General features: G+C 48.0%; 1 protein-coding gene across 1 annotated transcript in view; it reads left to right on the top strand.

The window, feature by feature from the left end:
- Positions 1 to 15,093, top strand: part of PSMD2 (proteasome 26S subunit ubiquitin receptor, non-ATPase 2) — a 674,802-nt gene that overhangs the window by 622,269 nt on the left and 37,440 nt on the right. Inside the window, exon 19 of the mRNA XM_069618807.1 lies at positions 10,450 to 10,576. Coding sequence (XP_069474908.1) covers positions 10,450 to 10,576 — 127 coding nt within the window. The remainder of the gene's footprint in view (positions 1 to 10,449; positions 10,577 to 15,093) is intronic.

Genomic DNA, 15,093 nt, shown 5'->3' with positions numbered 1-15,093 from the left:
GCAAGTTATGACTGCCATAAGTGGGAGGAGATTTCTGCGTTACTTTCGTCCGCCTCGGAGCCACTTAAATCACAACTGGCTAAAGTGGCAGCAAACGGAAGGGCCGTATCGACATGTCTCCTCAAATCAAACTTTGATGCAGCTGACAATGCCGGAAGAGTCATTGCAGAAGGGACTATTATAAAGAGGCATGTATGGCTTCGCCAGTGAGGCTTTAGGCCAGAGACACAGGCGCCACTGATAAACATGCCAATAGAACCTAATGTGCTCTTCGGCAAGGCTGTGGAGGACGCACTTAAGACAGCAAAGGATGAGTATGACACTCTAAAATCTTTAGGTCCGCTCACAAAAAAGCCTACTGGTCAAAGGGGTAATGGTAATTTTCACCGTTTTCAGGGCCAAAACTCACAAAGGGGATCCGGCCACAATCAAGGCCAAGGTTCCTATGGAAATAATCAAGGACAATCCTACCAAAGGCTATCCCCGAGGACAACGCAGAGGTCGTAGTGGTCTGGGCAGAAGCCCAGCTCGAGGTGGCACTCCACCTCGGAGCAAGTGCCATTCCGCTCCAGGTACCCTCCCATGCTTCTCCAGTAGGACGCATTTCAAACTTCACCCACGCATGGGAGGCTATCCCCTCAGTCAGATGGGTACTGTCCACGGTAGCAGGGGGCTACTGTATAGAACTACTTCAACGTCCTCACGACCACCCCCCACGACAGAAAATCCACTCGGAGGAACATCAGCGGATCCTCTAGAAGAAATAACGCTTCTATTGAAGGACGCCATAGAAGTGGTCCCAAGCAACCAGGTAAACAAGGGTATTTATTCAACTTACTTCCTTGTGCAAAAGAAAGATCTAACAATGCACCCTGTATTAGATTTATGCCCTGCAAACAAGTATGTCAAGCCACAAAAGTTCTGCATGACTACGATACAAGAGGTAATACCGCTACTAAAAAAAAGGGAATTACATGGCAACACTGGCTATGAAAGATGCCTATTTTCATATTTCAATGTTCCCAGCGCACAGAAGATTCTTGCGTTTCAAGATAGCGAACAAGCACTACCAATTCAAAGTGCTGCCCTTTGGAATGGCCTTGGTTCCAAGGGTATTCACAAAGGTACTGGCAGTAGTGGCAGCACACCTACGCAGGGGAGCAATCCCAGTGTACCCTTACCTGGACGACTGGCTCATAACATGGTAATCACCTCTGATTTTCAGACAAAACATCCAAACAGTCAACCTCCTCTTTCAATTGGGCTTCTCAATCAACGAGAAAAAATCAAGCCTAGTGCGCCAAGCACTTCCAAACAGTTCCTAGGAGCTGTCCTAAACACAGAGGAAGGATTGGTCTTTCCTTCAGAGGAAAGAGTAAAAAATGTTCTACTGCAAATAACACATTATCAGGCCGGCCGCCAGATAAGGGTCCGCAAAACAATGTGTTTAATAGGCATGATGGCATCTTGCATATACCTGGTTCCTCACGCCTGCCTGCGCATGCGTCCCATACAGGAGTGGTTGGCGAAACAATGGCCTCAGGCAAGCGGTCAGTGGGACAATCTAGTGGTCGTTTCACCGACACTTGTACAAAACCTTCGCTGGTGGACGAGAGAAAACCTAACTAAGGGGAAATCCTTCCATGACCCACATATACAAGCAGTGGTCACAACGGACGCCTCACTGGCAGGGTGGGGGGGGCTCACTACCTTCACCACACAGCTCATGGTCTGTGGTCTCACACTGCAGCTCAGAACCACGTCATTATGCTGGAGCTTCTGGCAGTACTCAAAGCCCTTCAGGCATTCGAACCCCATTTAACAAACCTGTCTGTGCAGATCTTAACAGACAGCACCGCAGCATTGTTTTATATCAACAAACACGGGGGTACACGTTCTCCAAATCTGCCCAGACTTGCTCAGAAAATCTGGAAATGGGCACTCAAACAGAAGATGTTCTTGTCATCTCAACCTGTTCCAGGGGAACTCAACGCTCTAGCAGACTCATTGAGCAGAGATCCCAATGCCGGAGGAACACGAGTGCGGGATCCTTTCTTTACTATTCATAAGGACAAGCTGGTTTTACATACTCACCCTAGGTTCTCACCTGAATTTATCTCAAAATTTCATGAAAACCAGTCTATTGAGCTACCGGCTTTCTTCCAGGAGCCCAAAAGCTCTTCTGAGGTAAAACTCCACACACTAGATGTGAGGAGTGCGGTCCTCTACTATGTAGACAAGACCAGACCGCTAAGAAAGACAGCAACTGTTTGCATCTCTAAGAATGCCATCGCTAGGTGGATGGTCAGATGTATCGAACTGTGCTATTCCCCATCAGATAAAACACTGCCTTTTACGTCGAGGGACCACTCCACAAGAGGTACTGGAGCCACTCTGGCTTTCATTGCAAAAGTCCCCTTAGAAAGTATTTGCAAAGCAGCTACATGGAGCTCAATACATACTTTCACTCAGCACTACTGCATTGACACTCATTCCAAGACAGATACACAAGTGGGACAAGCGGTTCGAAGACATTTATTCGCTCATGAACCTTCTCACATCCCACCTCCTTCCACTGCTCGCTAATCTATGCACAACATGTGATCTAAGCAGATTCCACAAGCCTCAGAAGGGATACATTACTCACCGAAACACTTGTGTACGAGTGCGATACAAATAAAATATATCACATCACCGTAATCGTATTTCTGATGCTTGTACGAAGATCGACGCCGGTCTGAAGAACAAACAACTGTCGAGAGCTGCACAACGGACTTTGGGCATCGGAGGGCCTCTGGCCTCGGAATGCCTCTGGCCTCGGCCCTGCAAGTAGGGAGCGTAGGGGGTGGAAACATACTCTACACTCTTTATTTTTCTACACACACTAGCCCGTTGCCATAAGGTGACATATGGAGAGTACTCCATTTAAATTTTGCCCCAAGTGTAACCGCAAGTACCCTTGGGTTGACAAACACGCCACCTGTAATCTCTGCTTGCTGAGGGACCACCCCGAAGCTAACTGCAGAGCATGTAGGCTTTTTAAAGCAAAAACACTCAAGGACCGCTCCACTAAACGTTGTGCCCACCACGCCAGGCAGCTCGAGGCCATGGAAGCGGTGGATGCCTTCAGTGATGGCAGCGACGCCGCCCTTTTGGACGGCGAGGGCACATGGGTGTCAAGACACCCAAGCGCTAGTTCCCGACCACGGAGGATTGTCCGGCAGGGTAGTTATGGGGGACACACCCGGCGACACAAGCGCTACTCAATCTTCTTCTACACCTAAGAACACTAAGGCCAACCGAGACGATTCATGGAAGAAAGGCACAAAGAGAGCGGTCCACCGAATCGGTGTCCTCTGGGTGTTCCAGGTCGAGATTGCCACATGACACACTGCAACCGTCCACAGTTGCCAAGAGTGCCTCACTCCCTAAAGTAACGGAGGTACGTTCATCAGAAGACTAATCCGACCTCCATCCACAAGCCGCACAACAAAAGTCGGCTCCGGCAGCCCGTTCGGCGTCTGCCTCCGAGTCCCGACGTGCGCACTCAAAAGAGAGAGAGAGAGAGAGAGAGTACCCCCGAATCTCGACGCCAGGCGTCAAGATTCTGAAAAAGCCAAACGTCAGGGAAACACTCTTCCACTCACGGGAAAGGGGGGACACAGCAGAAAAAGTCTACACATTCTACTTCTGCACCCCAGGTACACAAGGACAAACACAGGTCATCAGATAAGGACAAATCTAAGACCCCTGGCAATGCACCCAGGCTCATCCCTCCCACTCCTTACAATATGGCGATTAGAAGATGAACCTCAACAGGAGGTTATCATCCCCAGTTCCAGAGAATGGAGCACTGAGGACATAGACAGGGTGATGAGGAAAATGTCTTCCTTAGCTAATCTTTATGAAAAAAATCCACAGCATTTTCTTGGCTATACCCCTGACAATGCTACTCCTGCAGGATCCAAGGACCCTCAGCCTCCTAATAAGAGATCTCGGCTTGATACTCCAGCTCAGGGACTGTCTTCAGACCCTTGCTATATTCAGCCTTACCAACAGTATGAGGATGACCCAGACATACTGGTGCTGGATGACCAAACTGGGGTCGAGTATTATGGAGATGACGAGGGCCAGGATGAGGAGGAGGAAGACGTTGCGGAAGTCTACAACATGGACTCCCCGGTTAGCAAGGAACCACAGGTTACTGACTCACCTATAGATAACCAGCCCCTTCTAAATCAGGTCTTGGCTAAAGCTGCAGAGCACTTCCACATAGATACTCAGGGGGCGCTGGAAGAGGGACTTGCAGAGGAGCTAGTGGGGGACAAAAGACCCATTGCTCAAGCCATTCCTATTCTCAAATCAATCCAACGTAGAATTGATCCTTCCCTTCTTACTCCTAATCTCACCAAAGCTGTCAACCCCAGAATTGAGATGATGTTCAGGGACGTCCAGTCAGACCCTCTGTACATAACGGGTCAACTGAAGCCCGACTCCTTGGTAATCACAAACACCAGAAAAAGAGCGGGGACACCTCTATCATCATCATCTGAAGCTCCCCCAGACAAGGAGACCAAAAGAATTTTTGGGTTAAGAAGGAAAGTAGCCTCCACTTCCGCTTACCAGGAAAGGATTGTCAACACCACCACTCTGCTAGCAAGCTATAATTGCCACCAGTGGGAGCAGGCAGCTGCTCTCATTGACTCCGCACTGGAACCACTAAAGGGTCAGTTGGCCCAGATCATGCCGGAGGGTAGAGCCGTGTCCGGTTGCATTCTGAAGTCAACCTTTGACACCGCAGATAATGCAGGCCGGCTCATAGCAGAGAGCACTGTCATTAAAAGGCACGCTTGGCTAAGACAGTCGGGGTTTAAACCCGAGACCCAGGCAACCCTTGACATGCCGGTGGAACCAAATGTCTTGTTTGGCAAAGCGGTAGAGGACGCACTGAAAACTGCCAAAGACGAGTATGATACTCTAAAGTCCCTGGGGCAATTGACGAATAAGCCCATTAATCAAAGAGAGAATAGTAATTTTCGTCGCTCATGTGGCCAAAATTCCCAGAGGGGCTTCAATTATGTACAGGGTACATCATGCAGTGGCAACCAGCAGACTACCCAAAGTTACGGCAGAGGTAACAAGAGGGGCCGTGGTAGAGGTAGAGGCAGCCCCGGCAGAGGCGCTAGCCTCCCGCAAAGCAGTGACGTTCCGCTCAGGGTCCCTTCCCACGCATCCCCAGTAGGGGGCGCATTTCCAACTTCACCCAAGCATGGGAAGGGATCACATCGTACAGATGGGTGCTGTCCTCAGTGTCCGCAGGATACTGCATCGAATTGCTAGAGCGCCCCCGCAACTACCCTCCGCGACAAAAGATACATTCACTGGACCACCAGAAGATCCTCCTCGAGGAAATCGTCAATCTTCTCGCAAAGGACGCGATAGAACTCGTCCCGGCAACCAGGTAAACAAGGGTATCTATTCAACTTACTTCCTTGTGCCAAAGAAAGATTTGACAATGCGCCCAGTATTAGACTTACGCCCTGCAAACAAGTATGTCAAGACCCAAACATTTCGCATGAGTACTCTCCAAGAAGTAATCCTCCTCCTAAAAAGGGGTGATTACATTTCAACATTGGACATGAAAGATGCCTATTTTCATATTTCCATGTTCCCAGCGCACAGAAGATTCTTGCGCTTCGAGGTGGACACTCAGCACTACCAGTTCAAGGTGCTGCCCTTCGTTATAGCCTCGGCTCCAAGGGTATTCACCAAGGTACTGGCGGTGGCGGCAGCACACCTACGCAGGGAGGCAATCCCAGTGTACCCTTACCTGGACGACTGGCTCATCACGGGGGAGACCCCAGTAATTTGCAGATCAAACATCCAAAGAACGATCAACCTCCTCTTCGAATTGGGTTTCTCTATCAACGAGAAAAAAAATCAAGCCTGGTGCCAAGCACCTCCAAGCAGTTCCTGAGAGCTGTACTAAACACTCAAGAGGGGTTGGCCTTTCCATCAGAGGAAAGAATTCAGGATGTACTACTGCAAGTTCCTCTATATCAGCCCGGTTGCCAGATAAGGGTGCGCAAAGCGATGTTATTGCTAGGCATGATGGCGTCATGGATGTACCTGGTCCCCCATGCGCGCCTGCGCATGCGACCCATGCGGGAATGGTTGGCGAAACAGTGGTCTCAGGCAAGTGGTCAGTGGGATGATCTAGTGGTCGTTTCGCCAACATTAGTACAAAGTCTTCACTGGTGGACAAGAGAGAACCTGTCAAAAGGGAAACCCTTTTACGATCCGGAGGTACAAGCTGTAGTCACTACAGGCGTGTCCCTGTCAGGGTGGGGAGCACATCTCCTCCACCACACAGCTCAGGGTCTCTGGTCTCACACAGTGGCCAAGAATGATATCAATCTGCTAGAACTCCTGGCAGTCTTCAGAGCGCTTCAGGCGTTCAAACCTCACCTGTTGAACCTGTCAGTACAGATTCTAACAGACAGTATGACAGCGATGTTTTACATAAACAAACAGGGAGGGACTTGTTCGCCAAATCTGTCCAGGCTTGCCCAAAAAATTTGGACATGGGCACTCAGACGGAACATTTACTTGTCATCTCAACATGTTCCAGGGGATCTCAATTCACTAGCAGACACTTTAAGCAGAGATCCCCTCCCAGAAGAACACGAATGGTGCCTACACAGAGAAGTCGTAGAAGACATCTTCTCACAGTGGGGTTGCCCCACTATAGACCTATTCGCCACTAGCAAAAACAGGCAATGCCCAGGATTCGCATCCAGATTCCCTCAGCCAGACTCCAAGGGGAACGCCCTGTGGATGAACTGGTCAGGGGTGTTTGCCTCCGCTTTTCCACCAACCCCTCTAATGAGGAAGGTGGTCAACAAGATGCACAGGGAATCGATGACACGCATCCTAGTTGCTCCCATGTGGGCGAGGCGACCATGGTCACACTTACGCAGACTAGCAGTGTATGAACCCCTCAGACTCCCGTGCTGCCACTACCTACTATCCCAGCACCAAGGTCAAACAGTGCATCCTCAACCCAGCTCAATGAACTTGGCAGCATGGCTCCTGAAGTCATAGAGTTTGGCCATCTCAACTTACCACAGAGGTGCATGGACATCCTAAAGGAATCTAGGAAACCATACACGAGGCAGTGTTATTTTGATAAATGGAAGAGATTCGTTATCTGGTGCCAGAATAAGCAAATCAACCCGGTTGATTGCACTCCTTCCAATATTGTCACCTACATGCTCCACCTGCTGGATGCAGGGTTGGTATTTAACTCACTCAAGGTACACCTGGCGGCGCTGTCAGCATACACACCTCCCATAACAATATTGTGGTGGAAAGTACCAGTGGTTAAAGCCTTCATGCAAGGGGTAAAGAGACTCCTCCCTCCAATTTCTAACCCACCACCAAGATGGGACATTAATGTGGTGCTTGCTAAACTCATGGGCCCACCCTTTGAACCCATGCATAAAGCCAGTCTCAAACACCTGACCTATAAAACTGCCTTCTTAGTAGCCATTACATCCATAAGAAGGGTCAGTGAAATTCAAGCTCGGTCAGTGCAGGATCCTTTCTTTACTGTTCATAAGGATAAACTGGTTCTACGAACACACCCTAGGTTCTCACCCAAGTTCATTTCAAAATTCCACGTTAACCAGTCCATTGAGCTTCCGGCCTTCTTCCAAGAACCCAAAAGCTCTCCTGAGGTGAAACTACACACTCTAGATGCGGTAAGATCGGTCCTCTACTATGTAGACAAGACCAGGCCGCTAAGGAAAACAGACCAACTGTTTGTCTCCGTAGCTACAGGCAGAGAGGGAGATCGCGTCTCTAAAGGTGCCATCTCGAAGTGGATAGTCAATTGTATCCAGCTATGTTGCTCCCTTTCTGAAAGAACTCTGCCTTTTACGCCAAGAGCCCACTCTACAAGAGGCACTGGGGCCACTCTGGCTTTCATTGTAAATGTACCCCTTGACACCATTTACAAAGTAGCTACAATCTGAGGGTCCTACACGCGTGAGGGATCATGGTACAGTGGGCATCACACTAGGGATAGTATTACTGGCACGCCCTATGTCGACGCCCATTTTCGAGTTTCGAAAAACAAATGTTTTTTATTCCAAATCCGGTCACAATACCTGAGTGAGAAAAAGGTCTCGCTCACTCCAGGGTTAAAAAGTCCTTAAATCCAGCAGAAGAGCTGGGGGGGGGGGGGTCTCTAAGGTTGAAGGGAATTGGCACAGAAGTGATTTCTCCCGAACACCTGGTAGCAGGCAGTCGGCTTGACGTAGAGTGGTTACATTGATTATTTACTGTACTTATGCCCAACTAAACCAGCCACAAGGCTAAGCTCTATCAAAAACGCAAGCAATTATAACATGCCAAATATGGATAAATTTAATGAGGCAGCCCTGATTGTTCTGACAGTAGATCAACTGAGGGATAGGTGCCAAACCAGGGGTCTGATTCTGGAAGGAAAACAATGTGAATAGGATACTAGGTTGTTGAATCACCAAAGTTTGGGTAGTAGGCCTGTAACACCTACTCACCCAAGTAATGTGGAAAATGATGAGGATGTGAATATCTTCCTTTATCACCCATACAAGTGAATTACTTGCAAAATACTTCTTCCTGTGACGTTTGGGCAGTAGGCCATATTCGGGATCGGACTGCTTAAGCTAGGGAAATCTCTTGTGACTTGGTTCCATCTTTACTGCATTAATTTACTTCTCTCGTGTTAAGTCATTTGAGTGCATTTTAAGAAACTATAATGTATGTTTATTATGAAGTATTGTGCAATAATATCACCGGCTTGCTTCATTTTTTAGCTTGTGTTTAAGGCCTAGAATAAATGTTGTATTTTTATACATACTTGGTCTAGATTGAAAAGTGTGCTTCACTGCGTGGACACATTGAGGGCACCTGTCACCACTCCTGAGAATAGTCTTGACTGCTCTCTACGGTTACCTTGATTGGGTTTTGGCTAACCTCTCAGAGGTCCCTGTTCACTATAGCTAGGGTGGGCTCTTAAAATCTGTCCACTAGCCAGATTCTAGAAATCCATGTTAAGTCGCCATAGTGGTGGTCCTTTCTTCAGTTCAGTAGGTGTCCAATGTCCATAAACAGACCATCAGAGGATCTAATTATGAACTAGCAGGACCCAAAAGCCTGACGCAGAAAGTTACTGCTGCACCCAGGCCCCCTGGATCACCTTCAATGGAACCAAGCTATAAGAAAAGGGTTCCAGCGATTTCAGGGACTCCTACGGTGGTTCCTGAGTGAATAGGAGTGCCGGGATGAGTAAGCATATGTATTCTGACTCCCTCCAGGTCTGTAGGGTTTAAAGGGTGTTAAGTCCTTAACCTACCTCTCTGGTGGTGGTCTGGTCAGATGTCCGCCCCTGGGCTACCCCGAAGTTGGTCGGTTTGGGAGCGGGTCTACTAAGAACTTTGCTTCCATCGTTATCTGACTTTGAGGCACTAAACTGCCTATTGGCTTTGCCAAATCTTGTTCAGGGCCTTCTTGGAGCAGTCTCTTCCTCATCACCACCAGGAATATGGCCTGCTGTCTTCTGATCGGTGTCCTTCGCTGCTGCCCACCTGTCGTGTCCTGGGGGGTGGCTGTTTTCATGGAACCTGTGTGGTTGGCATCCTGTGGTTCCTGGGTCATACAGCTTCAAGGTTAGGAAAAGTCTTGTCAGCAAGCAGAAACATCACCTTGCCAGACCCAGTCCCAAAATCGAATACCATCATTGCACCCACGGCCTCTGAGTTCCCTGCAAATGGAACGTCGACCTAAGTAAATGGGCCAAGCGAAATGGAGTGGTTTCCTCAGGGAATCCGAGTAAAGGGCCAGGGGGTTGGGAAGGAGGGGGGGGTGCTTGCCGTTTTCCACCCCTGCCACATGGATTGTATGGGTATGAAGGCCACTTCCTAATATTTTTTTGCTACTGAATCTACCTTTGGGTTTTTCTTCACTGGAACATGACCTGTTGGCTTTACTAATACTTGTTGATCACATTTCAAGACTTGCAGCTTTCTCCAACAGGTGGGTCTTTGGACTCTTGGAGGCACTAGGCCTGCTTACCTTAGCAGGGAAGGACTTCTAAAGTGCTACTGGTCTTATTCTATGATGCAAGGTATTTCTCCCCATTACTTTTCTGACTGTTTATAATTAACTTTACTACTTACAGTCAATTGTTTTATTGCTAAACTGCTTTTACTTTATACAATGTAAAGTGTGGGTGATCACTGGAGAACTAAATACTTTCAATTGCACTATTTATAAAAATGGTTGACAGATTTTGATTGGTACTTCAGCCTATGATACATAGAGGGGCTGCTGCTTTTTTGTGGTGTCTCTGGAATGGAATCCTCCAAATGTATGTCTTATGCTTTTGATTTATCTTCTTCATAGGGTTTAACCCACCTGGGAAAAGGCACGCTAACTCTCTGCCCATACCACAGTGACCGACAGCTCATGAGCCAAGTTGCAGTGGCAGGTCTGCTGACCGTATTGGTATCATTCCTGGATGTGAAAAACAGTGAGTACTGTGCTTGCATCCACACCAGTCATGTTGTTCTGTTATATACTATGGCATTTGTATAGCACTTACTTTCATTGGTATGGCCTCGAAGTGCTGTGGGGATGAACCCCCTTCAGAAGACCGTAGTCAGAGATATGAATAAAGGATTTCTAAAATGCCTTTTAGCCAGGGCAAAGATGAGTAGGTAGGGAGTAGCTAGGTCACTAATAGCCCATAGGTGTCATGACAGATTGCCAGGATAGGGCAGTCTAGGAAACTGATTGTGAACAGCTAGACCGAATTGTTTTGTGGGACTCGGCTGTATTCTATTTGAAGTAGTGATGTGTGTTTGAGTGAAGTCAAGCAGTGCTTATTACAGATGTGTAGAGGTGGGAGGGATGTGCCCTGAGTGTGGTACAGCTATAATTCGTTGTGATAGGCTTCTTGACGTTACAGCGAAGAAAGGCTTTGACTCAGATGTAGGGGGGGCTATGGCCCACCTTGTCAACTCTTCAGGAGCCTCTGCATTCCTGTCATCACTCCCCCACCCCTGCAGCACATGTAAGGTAAGAATTGGTGCAGTCACACTGTGAAACTACACAAGACTTAACTTCTTGGTATTAGGTAACCCACCTTTTGGTATAGGTCTGTACTACACAAGTTGGTAGTGTGACTGAGCAGCCAGGCCTTTCTCAAGAGGGGTAAATGTGAGCTGTAGAGCTGTACCGATGAAATCTATCAATACAAGTGACCAAGTAACACTTACACTCAAGGTTTCAGTCATACATATTTCTGATGCTTTTTTAATCTTCTTAAAATCACATGCTGTGCATATAGTCCGACATCTAGTGGTAATCGCGGAGTATTGCATCTTTCTTTCAAGGATTGAAAGGATGTCGACATGGGTGTACCCGTAACACTATCCCTAGCGTGACATGTAGTGTACCCAAAATCCCTCACACGTCATGGTCACTCACATTGTTTTTTTCACACCCAGCTAGTTGGTCACCCTATGCGTAGCTCGTAAGAGAGAGATTTCAGATTCATAATTTCTTTGTCCCGTGACCGATGGTCGTAACGTGACTTTAATCTTCAGCTACTTGTGGACCCCTACGCTGAAAAAGTCTACTGCTTTCGGCGACTGGTGCATCGGTCGACTGTTGCGTGGCCTCGGCCATCCGGCCTGGCCTATACAGTAGGGAGAGTGGGGCCCCCTGGGGTTTGATTCTTTGAGAATGCATTTCCTCTTCCCCTCTCTTTTTCCTTCTGGTCTGGCTGCCGCCCTTTACCTTTACTATAGAGAGGACTCTGTTTAAATTTTGTCTGTCCTGTAATGGAAAATACCCTTGGAAAGACACACACCATAAGTGCATCGTGTCTCCCTCGTGATCACGATGAGCGATCCTGCAAGTCTTGCCAACTTTTCATTCCAAAGTCGCTAAACGAAAGGCGTACGGCCTACGCCATGCAGGCCGAAAGTAGTTCCCCTGTCGGCGCCGTTGCCTCGAGTGAAGAGTATTCTAGCGGCAGCCATGGCTCTGATGTGGAGACCATAGACCTTTCTGCGGAAGCGTCCGGTTCCCAGTTGCCAATCCCCAGCAGGCAGGCCGCCGGTACTGCTATGGGTAGATCACACACTGGCGACAGGGGCACACCCGCACCACATAAGGATAAGCATACAACCCTACGAGCTCCCTCGACGGATATGTTGAAGAAGCATCAGACGCCAACAGGCCCGCTGACAGTTTTGACAACGCCTACCAGTCCTCCTGATCGACCGCCCTCCCCGCATCCGTCGTCTCTGCATGCATCCAGTCATTCCACCCGTAGTGGCGTCTCTGCTAAAAAAAAAAAAAAACCAAGAGCGCATCAGCCCCAAAGGTTTCTGCAGAGCCGTGTTAGGCAAGATTGTATGCAGTACCCTTTGGGTGTACTACAACCACCATGACCACCTGGAAATAGGAACCCAACTTTTGGTATAAGTCTGTACTACACAGGTTGGTAGCGTGTTGAACAGCCAGGCTTATCTCAAGAGTGGTTAATGTGAACTGTAGGAGTTGCACAGAGATGGACTGTGACAAGTATTCAAATAAACTCTTAACCACAAGGTTTCTTGATTAAACAATTATTAATTTATCAGTCAGAGTAAGCCTTCTTCAGAAGGGAGGAATATAAAGCAAAACACATACACTCCAAAAATATAAACTTTTAATAGTTCTAAATCAGTAAGTACCCTTTTGGGATGCCACATGGGCACTACCTACACCCTCAGGTGACTTCAATAGCTAGGGTGCTGTTGGCTTAAATATATCATTGTTGCATTTAGAGTATTCGTAGGAGTAGTGTTCGAGAAGAGAGTTCAGAATAAAACCAGTATTCAGTTATTCTTAAGTAGGTAAGTACTTTCAAAACAACCCCCAAATGCAAAGTCAGTTAACCCTTGTGAGGCAAGGTTTGAATGCAGTACCCTCTGGGAACACTACAAACGACTCTGACTACAGGTATAGGCAACCCAACCTTTGGTATACAAAACAGGGGTGGGGGTGGGAGGGTGGGGGAGTCTAGGAAACTCTCTATCAGCACGAACACAGCGCATTGACTTGTTCTTGGGTGGATAGCCCCTGGGAGAGTCTCAACCAAGTCTTTAGCTCTGTTCTTTTTACAGAGAAGAAATCTCCCCACATATCAGTCTTTGTCCTGCCCAGGGGCAGTCCAGCACTGAAATGCTAGGCAATTCTCCTCTGAACAAGAGTACCACAGCAACCCCATACACTTGTTTCAGCCTAGTTGGGCATCATCAGTGAGGTGAAGCTGTGTCTCTCTAAGAGCGGTGAGCAAGGGGTCCACGTCTGGAGTCCCCTGGTAACTTTGGGTGAGACCCAAAGTTACTTGGTATGCAAAACAGGGGGGGGTCTGGGAAACGCTCTACCAGCATGAACACAGCCCATTGACTTGTTCTTGGGTGGATAGCCCCTCGGAGAGTCTCAACCAAGTCTTTAGCTCTATGTTCTTTTCACAGAGAAGAAATATCAACAACTATCAGTCTTTGTCCTGCCCAGGGGCAGTCCAGCACCGACATGCTAGGCAATTCTCTTCTGAACAAGAGCACCACAGCAATCCAATACACGTGTTTCAGCTTAGTTGGGCATCATCAGTGAGGTGAAGCTGTGTCTCTCTAAGAGCAGTGGTATAAGCTTGTACTACACAGTTTTGGTAGTGTGTTGAGCAGCCGGGCTTATCTCCGAGAGGGGAAATGTGAGATGTAGTGGAGTTACACAAAGATTCACAATTACAGGTATTCAAATAAACTCTTACACTCACGGTTTCTTGCATAAACAATTTGTCAGTCAGTTATAAAGCCTTCTTTAGAAGGGAGCAATAGAATAGTAACACACAAATATACTTCAATACTGTTCACTCTGAGTTTCTGAATCAGACAAGACCCTTTTGGGATGGCCCACAGACGCAGCCTGTTAGCATTCAGAATACTCTTCCAAAGTAAGTAAAAGGCAATGGTTATTGGAACACAAGAAATACAAATAATCATAAGCAGGGCAAATACTTTCAGATGGCTCTTGGAAGAGTCATTCAATTCAATAGGCGAGGCCAAAGTCAATAGGCAAAAGTCTTTGTACAGGATGCAGCACTTCAGGTAAGTAAATGGAAAAGTATTTGCACACGTTCTTGGGAGTCTTTGAGAACAAGAAGAATCAAATGTAAGGACACAAGCTGATTAGACTTGTGAGTTGCAGAAGTTACAAGCACTTCCAGGTAAGAGGGAAGTTCTCTTAGACTTGTTTTACAGTACCTTGGTAAAGCAGAAAAAGATGCAGCTAAAGACTTCTGTTGCTTTGCAGCTCTGCAGATCTCACTGTTCCTGGGCCTCAGTCGTGGGGACAAGAGGGAGGACGTCGGTGGACTCCTGCACTGTCACGGTCAAAGCTGGCAACCGGCAAACTTTACTTTCAGTGGCTGTTTCGCGTTTCAGCTCCTTGCAGTCCAGCAAATAGCAATAAGTGTGGTTCCTGGCTGTCAAGGAGGACTTTCCTCACATCTGAGGTCCCTCACTCGACTGAGGAGGGTCAGGCTTGGTCAGTCCTGCTTCAAGCAGCGCACATAATCTGGTGTCCCTCTCCCTGGCTGTACGGTTTCCTGCAGCAACTCTGAAGAAACTCAACCAGCTCCTAGATGGGTGTCCAGATGGCTTACTTGGGAGTTGATTGGTCCCAACAACTCAAAGGGAGAAGTCGTCCTTGCAGGGCTTCTCTGTCGATGCGAACTTGGCAAGTGGTCACTGCAGCAGGGCTTCACCAGGCAAACCAACGGTCCTGGAGTTGCAGCAGGCGTCCTCTTCAAGCTCTTCTTTGGTTCCTTCACCCAGTGGTCGACTCTGCCTTCCAAACCAAAAAGCCTCCCCTTTTATGCAGGTTTCTACCATTCATTCCAGCCTAGCTGTCAGTCTCCCAGAAGGGTGGCTGTTCCTCCCGGAAAGTCACCCGGCCAATCGCCACAGAGTGCATTTGGGTCTCCTAGGA

Source organism: Ambystoma mexicanum, chromosome 10 (genome assembly GCF_040938575.1).
Source record: "Ambystoma mexicanum isolate Mex_15411 chromosome 10, UKY_AmexF1_1, whole genome shotgun sequence".
Classification (NCBI taxonomy): Eukaryota; Metazoa; Chordata; class Amphibia; order Caudata; family Ambystomatidae; genus Ambystoma; species Ambystoma mexicanum.
This window is presented reverse-complemented; position numbering and strand designations above follow the sequence as displayed.